General features: G+C 43.6%; 1 protein-coding gene across 2 annotated transcripts; it reads right to left on the minus strand.

The window, feature by feature from the left end:
• Positions 1-543: 543 nt before the first annotated feature.
• LOC115178904 (oocyte zinc finger protein XlCOF6) lies at positions 544-8,728 on the minus strand. Of its 2 annotated transcripts, XM_029740316.1 has the most exons (6): positions 8,225-8,728; positions 7,807-7,975; positions 5,526-6,266; positions 4,337-4,591; positions 2,227-2,427; positions 544-1,938 (listed from the first exon to the last, which is right to left on the minus strand). In XM_029740316.1, the coding sequence occupies exons 1-6, from the start codon at positions 8,231-8,233 to the stop codon at positions 1,292-1,294; spliced, it is 2,022 nt and encodes a 673-aa protein (XP_029596176.1). In that variant the 5' UTR covers positions 8,234-8,728; the 3' UTR covers positions 544-1,291. The 2 variants fall into 2 exon arrangements, with proteins under 2 accessions (XP_029596176.1, XP_029596175.1); XM_029740315.1 differs by lacking the exons at positions 7,807-7,975; positions 8,225-8,728 and adding an exon at positions 6,965-7,447.
• Between the last annotated feature and the right edge of the window lie 366 nt (positions 8,729-9,094).

Consider the following 9,094-nt stretch of genomic DNA (forward strand, 5'->3'; position numbering starts at 1 on the left):
TCTGTTATTATTATTACATGTAGGTGGAGCTCCTCCTCACCACTCTGTTATTATTATTACATGTAGGTGGAGCTCCTCCTCACCACTCTGTTATTATTACATGTAGGTGGAGCGCCTCCTCACCACTCTGTTATTATTATTACATGTAGGTGGAGCTCCTCCTCATCACTCTTATTATTACATGTAGGTGGAGCGCCTCCTCACCACTCTGTTATTATTACTACATGTAGGTGGAGCTCCTCCTCATCACTCTTATTATTACATGTAGGTGGAGCTCCTCCTCATCACTCTTATTATTATTACATGTAGGTGGAGCTCCTCCTTATCACTCTGTTATTATTATTACTACATGTAGGTGGAGCTCCTCCTCACCACTCTGTTATTATTACTACATGTAGGTGGAGCTCCACCTCACCACTCTGTTATTATTATTACATGTAGGTGGAGCTCCACCTCACCACTCTGTTATTACTACATGTAGACCCTACTTTACTTTACTGGCTTGATTGTCCCTGTGGGGAAATGTTGTTGCAGTGTCTTGTACACGTTTAAAGTGGCATTTAAATACAAAACAAATTGACAATACAACTTTCATAACAGTTACATAGCAATAAAACTTGGCAGTTAAAAGCTAAATATCAGCACTTACAAGTTTGAACCCCAAAAACATACAAATCTGCATGGATGGGAGCTGAAGGGTGGAGGGTTGTCTGAGAGTTGAAACAGAACAGATGGCACTGAGAGCGGAGGAAGCGTTCCAGGTCTCGGAGGGAGCCAGTCAGTCAGAGTCGGAGAGCCAGTCAGATCCGCAGCCTCAGCAACGCGCCTCACTGTCCCCTGGCGTCCAGTTTGCTCTGGCTTTGTTGATGCTGGTTAGCCACTCCTCTCCACAACCCCACTCTAAGACATGTCCTGTACACATGATATGTGGTGTTTCCTAACGATTACAGATCATTCATTTTTTAATCCCACCTCTCTCTGTAGACCACCCTCTCTTGATTTCCGTGGGCCATATATATTTTTTCAACCGTGCTGTGATGTCTTACATAAAATGAAGTCACTGCTTAAGTTAATTTAAAAAGCACCGTCCTCATGGCAGTTTCTTGGGTCTGCATAACTGCTGTTTAGGTCCTGTGCTTACATATTTCAGTCTTTCAGACATCCACAGCTGCATTCCTTAATATTCTATTGTTTATGTCCGTTTATGGGAAATGCATAATCAAGATGAACATAACTATTTTGCTGGTGATCAGGAGAGACACTACACAATTACATTTTTCCTGCCCCATTGTCAGTTTGGCAGTTGCTTCGGTCTGCCTAACTGCCGTTTAGGTCCTATGGGTTTGCCAGCATGTCTCTTCTTGTGTGAATAAAGGTTTGCTCTACAGCTGAAACGCTTCCCACATTCAGTGCACAGGTATGGTTTCTCTCCTGTGTGAACTCTCTGGTGGATTTTGAAAGTTCCTTCTCTACTGTATGTCTTCCCACAGATGGAGCAAAGGTATGGCTTCTCTCCAGTGTGTGTCAATAAATGACTTTTTAAGTATGCTTTTTTCATGAAACTCTTTCCACACACAAGGCAGCTGTAGGGTCTCTCTCCAGTGTGTGTTCGCTGGTGAATTTTAATGTAGCTTTCATTGACGAAACATTTCCCACAGTCAGGGCAGGAGTAAGGCTTCTCTCCAACATGCTTTAACTGGTGGTCTTGGATTTGCCCTTTCTCAGTGAATTCTGCCCCGCAAAGGGAGCATTGGTAAGACAGCTTCTTTCCGGTATGAGTTTTCATGTGTTTTTTTAGTGCTGGTAGAGTTTGGCATATCTCCCCACAATCTATGCAATTATGAAATGTCTTAGCTGTGTGGTTCATCTGGTGTTGTTCAGGTTCTCCTGATGTAGAGGGACTGTCCTCTCCAGTGGACCACAATTTGGGGTTCAATCCTGCGTGGAAGACATGGTGTGAGATAATGTGAAGACAGTCAAACCAGCATGTTCTTCATGAAGAAGTAAGAAAGTCCAATGGAAATGCAGTCAAACACTTACTAGGACATACGTTTTTCTCTTTTCAGAACTACTCAACATTTTAAAAAATCTGATAAAACTTAAAATTTCAAAACGTGTAATGTCTGAAGTATATTTCTTTCACAATAAACTCAAGCTGACAAACATTTCCATAGTTACTGCTATGCATAGTTATTACTGGGACAGTAATATAAGACTTCTTCTCACCTCTGTGTGTTTTCATGTGTGTTTTCAGATTTCCTTTCTGTGTGAATCCCCTGCCGCACACAGAGCAACCATGAGGTTTCTCTCCTGTGTGTGTTCTCATGTGCCTCTTCAGCTTCATTGCTTCCAATAGTTGTTTTCCACACACTACACAGTCGTGAGACTTCTTAGCTTTGGGATTCTTCTGGTGTTGTACAGGAATTCCTGATGCAGGAAAGAAAGACAGTGGTCGTGTCCAAATACCCATACTAGTCTACTACATACTTAAAACGGCACACTCATTTCGGCGTTTGTTCTAGTAGAATTCACGCATGTTTTCCTGACTCACGTGTCTGACCACAGCTGATAATCAATAGTGAAGACATACTATAACACTTTTTTTTATTTCCGCATACTATTTAGTATGCTAGCATGGGTCGGTTTACTAGTAAAAGGCCAACGTGTTTTTGTTTTTTAAATGTGAGTTATCACTGGTCACATTCCAGGCTGACTGCATTGCAGACGCATGCCAGACCTCACGACACATGGATAGGTGTTTAACATAAATATTATCATCAAACCACGTCATACGATACGGCAATCTGATGCCCGACTGTGCAGTTGATGACATGGCACGTAACCATTGGCTGATGCAATGCAACGTCTGCAATGTACAGTACCAGTCAAAAGTTCGGACTCACCTATTCATTCAAGGGTTTTTCATTATTTTTACTCTTTTCTACATTGTAGAATAATAGTGAAAACATCAAAACTATGAAATAACACATATGGAATCATGTAGTAACCAAAAAGTGTCAAATAAAATCCTAATATATTTTAGATTTGAGATTCTTCAAAGTAGCCACACTTTACCTTGATGACAGTTTCTACAAGTGCAGTCGTAAAAACCATCAAGCTCTATGATGAAACTGGCTCTCATGAGGACCACCACAGGAAAGGAAGACCCAGAGTTACCTCTGCTGCAGAGGATAAGTTCATTAGAGTTAACTGCACCTCAGATTGCAGCCCAAATAAATGCTTCACAGAGTTCAAGTAACAGACACATCTCAACATCAACTGTTCAGAGGAGACTGTGTGAATCAGGCCTTCATGGTCGAATTGCTGCAAAGAAACCACTACTAAAGGACACCAATAATAGGAAGAGACTTGCTTGGGCCAAGAAACACGAGCAATGGATATTAGACCGGTGGAAATCTGTCCTTAGGTCTGATGAGTCCAAATTTGAAATTTTTGGTTCCAACCACTGTGTCTTTGTGAGACGCATTGTAGGTGAACGGATGATCTCCACATGTGTGGTTCCCACCGGGAAGCATGGAGGTGGTGTGATGGTGTGGGGGTGCTTTGCTGGGGAAAATGTCTGTGATTTATTTAGTATTCAAGGCACACTTAACCAGCATGGCTACCACAGCATTCTGCAGCGATACGCCATCCCATCTGGTTTGCGCTTAGTGGGACTATCACTTGCTTTTCAACAGGACAATGACCCAACACACCTCCAGGCTGTGTAAGGGCTATTTGACCAAAAAGGAGAGTGATGGAGTGCTGCATCAGATGACCTGATCTCCACAATCACCTGACCTCAACCATATTGAGATGGTTTGGGATGAGTCGGACCACAGAGTGAAGGAAAAGCAGCCAACAAGTGTTCAGCATATGTGGGAACTCCTTCAAGACTGTCGGGATAAGCATTCCAGGTGAAGCTGGTTGAGAGAATGTCAAGAGTGTGCAAAGCTGTCATCAAGTCAAAGGGTGGCTACGTTGAAGAATCTCAAATATAAAACATATTGATTTCTTTAACACTTTTTTGGTTACTACATGATTCCATTAGTGTTATTTCATAGTTTTCATGTCTTCACTATTATTCTACAATGTAGAAAATAGTAAAAATAAAGAAAAACCCTTGAATGAGTAGGTATGTCCAAACTTTTGACTGGTATTGTAGTTGAGTTTTACATGCAACATCACTAATGTTGAGCTGTGGTAAACTTAGTGTGATAAACCATACTGTTGGTCACTCAAATCACTTTGGCTACACTCTAGCAGTCATGGTTTCCAACATGGCTGCTCACACACAAGAATCTCATTATTTAAAAGGATCTCTGTGGCTTTTCACCTGTGCCAACTTTCTGATGATGTGTTTTGAGTAACTCTTTCTGGTAGAACAGCTCTCCACAGACAGACTTGTAGAAGCCTCTCTCTATGTGTGTCCTCTGGTGTAATATGAGGTCACAGGCAGCAGGGAACTCCTGTCCACAGCCAAAGCAGCGGTGAGACGACGAGGCTGTCTGATGATTCTCCTGTTGTTGCTCAGGTTCTCCTGATGTAGAGGCAGTCTCCTCACTGCCGTGGCTGGAGGCAGGACTCATTCCTGTGGAGGAAAATAATAAGGATTTAGTAATAGAGCATATACAGGTAACTGCCAAACTAAAGGAAGCACTTGAGTAAATTAGGATTCTGGCTGCTCTGTTATGTTGTGGAGGTGCATTTTCCTGGCATGGGTTAGGTCCAATCAACCCCTTAGAGGACAAGATAAACACCAATAAATACACCGCCATTCTGACTGATCACCATCAACCTTTGGTGAATCATTTCTATCCGGATGGGAGTGGTCTCTTCCAGGATGACAATGGCCCCCATCCACTAGGCATGAGTGGTCACTGAATGGTTTGATGAGCATGAAAACGATGTAAACCATATGTCATGGCCGTCTCAGTCACCAGATCTCAACCCAATTGAATGAACACTTATGGGAGATTCTGGAGCGGTGCCAGAGCCAGCGTTTTCCCACCACCATCAACAAAACACCAAATGATGGAATTTATCGTAGAAGAATGGAATGGTGTCGCATCCCTCCAATAGAGTTCCAGACACTTGTAGAATCTATGCCAAGGCACATAGAAGCTGTTCTGTCTCATGGTGGCCCACCTCCAAGAGAGTTGCAGACCCTTGTAGAATTCATGCCAAGGCACATTAAATATGTTCTGGCTTGTGGCCCAACGGCCAATTAAAACACTTTATGTTGGTGTTTCCTCTTTTTTAGCAGTTACCTGTAGGTCCATTACTATGGAAACGGAAAGGGAAAGGGGGATACCTAGTCAGTTGTACAACTGAATGCCTTCAACTGAAATGTGTCTTCTGCATTTAACCCAACCCCTATGGTAGTATAATATAGTATAGTGTCCCAAATGCCACCCATTTCCCTATGCGGGCTCTGGTCAAAAGTAGTGCATTATGTAGGGAATAGGGTGCCATTTAGGACTAGCCTTTGTGTTCTTTAATGGCATCATATCCCAGCCCCTTACCGAGTTGAGGAGAATCCCAAGTAGCTGCTTCTTCACATTTAATAAATCCACCCACTTCCTCTCCTTCCTCCTCCTCCTCAGTGTGACCACGCTCTCTCTTTACAGTCATGGTATGTGTCCCACATGGCACCCTGTTCCTTACATAGTGAGTCCTCTGGTGTAGCATGAGGTCATAGGCACCAGGGAACTCCTGTCCACAGGCACAGCAGCGGTGAGACGACGTGGCTGTCTGATGATTCTCCCGGTGAGACGACGTGGCTGTCTGATGATTCTCCCGGTGAGACGACGTGGTTGTCTGATGATTCTCCCGGTGAGACGACGTGGCTTTCTGATGATTCTCCCGGTGAGACGACGTGGCTGTCTGATGATTCTCCCGGTGAGACGACGTGGTTGTCTGATGATTCTCCCGGTGAGACGACGTGGCTGTCTGATGATTCTCCCGGTGAGACGACGTGGTTGTCTGATGATTCTCCCGGTGAGACGACGTGGCTGTCTGATGATTCTCCCGGTGAGACGACGTGGTTGTCTGATGATTCTCCCGGTGAGACGACGTGGCTGTCTGATGATTCTCCCGGTGAGACGACGTGGCTGTCTGATGATTCTCCCGGTGAGACGACGTGGTTGTCTGATGATTCTCCCGGTGAGACGACGTGGCTGTCTGATGATTCTCCTGTTGTTGCTCAGGTTCTCCTGATGTAGAGGCAGTCTCCTCACTGCCGTGGCTGGAGGCAGGACTCATTCCTGTGGGGAAAATTATATGGATTTACTAATAGAGCAAATAGGTCAATAACTATGGTAGTTTTGTTGCGTCGATCCCAAATGACTCCCTATTCCCTTTATAGTGCACTACTTTTGACCAGAACCCTATGGGCCCTAGTCAAAAGTAGTGCACTATGTAGGGAATAGGGTGCCATTAGGGATCAATATTAGGGTAAAGTAGTGCACTATGTAGGGAATAGGGTGCCATTAGGGATGTATATTAGGGTAAAGTAGTGCACTATGTCGGGAATAGGGTGCCATTAGGGATGTATATTAGGGTAAAGTAGTGCACTACGTAGGGAATAGGGTGCCATTAGGGATGTATATTAGGGTAAAGTAGTGCACTACGTCGGGAATAGGGTGCCATTAGGGATGTATATTAGGGTAAAGTAGTGCACTACGTCGGGAATAGGGTGCCATTAGGGATGTATATTAGGGTAAAGTAGTGCACTACGTAGGGAATAGGGTGCCATTAGGGATGTATATTAGGGTAAAGTAGTGCACTACGTCGGGAATAGGGTGCCATTAGGGATGTATATTAGGGTAAAGTAGTGCACTACGTCGGGAATAGGGTGCCATTAGGGATGTATATTAGGGTAAAGTAGTGCACTACGTAGGGAATAGGGTGCCATTTGGGGCCTATCTTTTATGTTTAAAGGCATCCTTTCACCACTACTTACCGAGCTGAAGAGGATCCCAATGACCTAATTCTCCTTCCGAATGTATCAATCCACCTACTTCCTCCTCCCTTTCCTCTTCCTTCCTACCGTGTGGACAGTCATATCTTCCTGCTGAGTCAAGCCCATGCCACAGACAGGGCAGGAGTAAGGTTTCTCTCCTGTGTGCACTACCTGGTGTAGCTTCAAGTTCTTCCTGGATGCAGAATATCGGTAAGGTTTCAACCCTTGGTGGATCTGTTAGTGTCTGCATAGTTTATATGAGGTAGGGAACTCCTTTCCACATTCTCTGCAGCCATGTGTCTTCTTGGATTTGTGTTTGTTGTTGTTTGTGTCCTGTTGTTCAGGTTCTCCTGAGGTAGAACCTCCTCACTGTCAGAGTGAAGGCTGCAACTCTCTCCTGTCTCTACTGTGGCGATATAGGAAGAGTCCGGTCCATCTTGCTCCAGTGGGAACATCATTAGAGGCCCAGTTTCAAATAGACCCTACACACTTGTTGAGATCTGATTGGTATAGGCAGTATGGTGATGTTTCCACCTGACCTGTCAGAGGACAGGTGGAGCTTTTTCTCAAGTGGGATCTTATTGGACTATCAGCATGAACTAATAAAGCCATCTCTGTCTGCTCACTGGTTGCTGCTACAGCTGACCCTGTAATGCTCTTGGCGATACAAAAGCAGTTTCCACAAAGATGATATGCCTTCCAAATGGCACTCTGTTCCCTATATAGCATCAATGTATTGCACTAAAGGGTTGTCATTTGGGACGTAAACCTTGGTCTTCGCCAGGTTATTCTCTCTGTGTCCAGCTACATGGGACAACTATTGAAAGGCATTGCACACTCACCAGTATTACTCTGACCCCAAGGTTCATGATCATCTTCTGGCTCCTCTTTGAATACAATGTCAAAACTTTGGACCATCTCGAGACCCTGGAGTCGCTTGCTGCTCTGGTGTTGCTGGTCACCATGGTTACAGTATGGACCCCGCCATTTTGACGGTTGGTGTTCATCAAACTATACAAAAGCCAAGGTGAGAGAGCACATCACAAAACGTATCAAGAATGAATATTAAGCTTTGTCACAGTCCTAACAACTAGCCTAGTTCGGGTTGATAACGTTTTATTTTCAGATAACTAGCTAACCGTCCTGACAACTTGTCGACGTATTCAACTCTGACAAGTGAAGTTGCATAGCTAACGCGTTAGCTAATTTAGCTAGCTAGTTAACGTTAGCAAACTAATAAGTTAGAGGTTGTCTTCTCACCTCATGCATTGTGAATGGGCTTCAAATGTCTCAAAGAATATGTTGTTGTGCCAGAGTTATTCCAGTCTCTTGCTGTGCTGTGAGGGAGAAATGTTAGCTAACGATAGCGCGCTGCTACAACTGGCTAGTATTGTAGCTCCTAAACTGGCAGAGGCGGAAATCCCGCGTTTCATAGTTCCATACGTGAACTAGTCCAGCCAGTGAATAATACTTAACGTTACCATAACCGTATCATAAATTATATCTGGTGATATTAGCTGTATGGAACTAGCTACAATGCTTTGAAGTGCGATAAATAAACTGATAAATCAGCTAGCTGCATTACTACTTCCGTGTTTGGTTTTCTTCTTGGTGCGCATTAGTAAATCAAATCACATTGTATTGGTCGCGTGCACATATTCTGCAGATGTTTTCTCCGGTGCAGTGAAATGCTTATGTTTCTAGCTCGTGCAGTAATACCAAACAATATAAAACACAAATCCACAACAACAAAAAAATATTAGGACATTAAGAAATATGAGAACGAGCAATGTCCAAGTCTGGAATGTCAATGTATATATGTTGATGTGTGTATAGACAGTATATTAATATAAAAGGTGTGTATAGCAGTAGTAATTTAGCATTGGCTAAAATATAGTATATACATATGAAGTGTGTAAAACAGTATGTAAATATTATTAAAGTGACCAGTGTAGGAAGCAGTCTGTAAGGTGCAGTGTCGAGTACCAGGCAGAGTACTGGGCAGAGGCCGGCTAATGGTGACTAATTAACAATGTGATGGCCTGGAAATAGAAGCTGTTTTTTAGTCTCTTGGATGCACCTGCACTGTCATCATCTGGGCTGGATGGGAAAGACAAAGTCCAAAGCCTG

This window comes from Salmo trutta, chromosome 38 (assembly GCF_901001165.1).
Source record: "Salmo trutta chromosome 38, fSalTru1.1, whole genome shotgun sequence".
Taxonomy (NCBI): Eukaryota; Metazoa; Chordata; class Actinopteri; order Salmoniformes; family Salmonidae; genus Salmo; species Salmo trutta.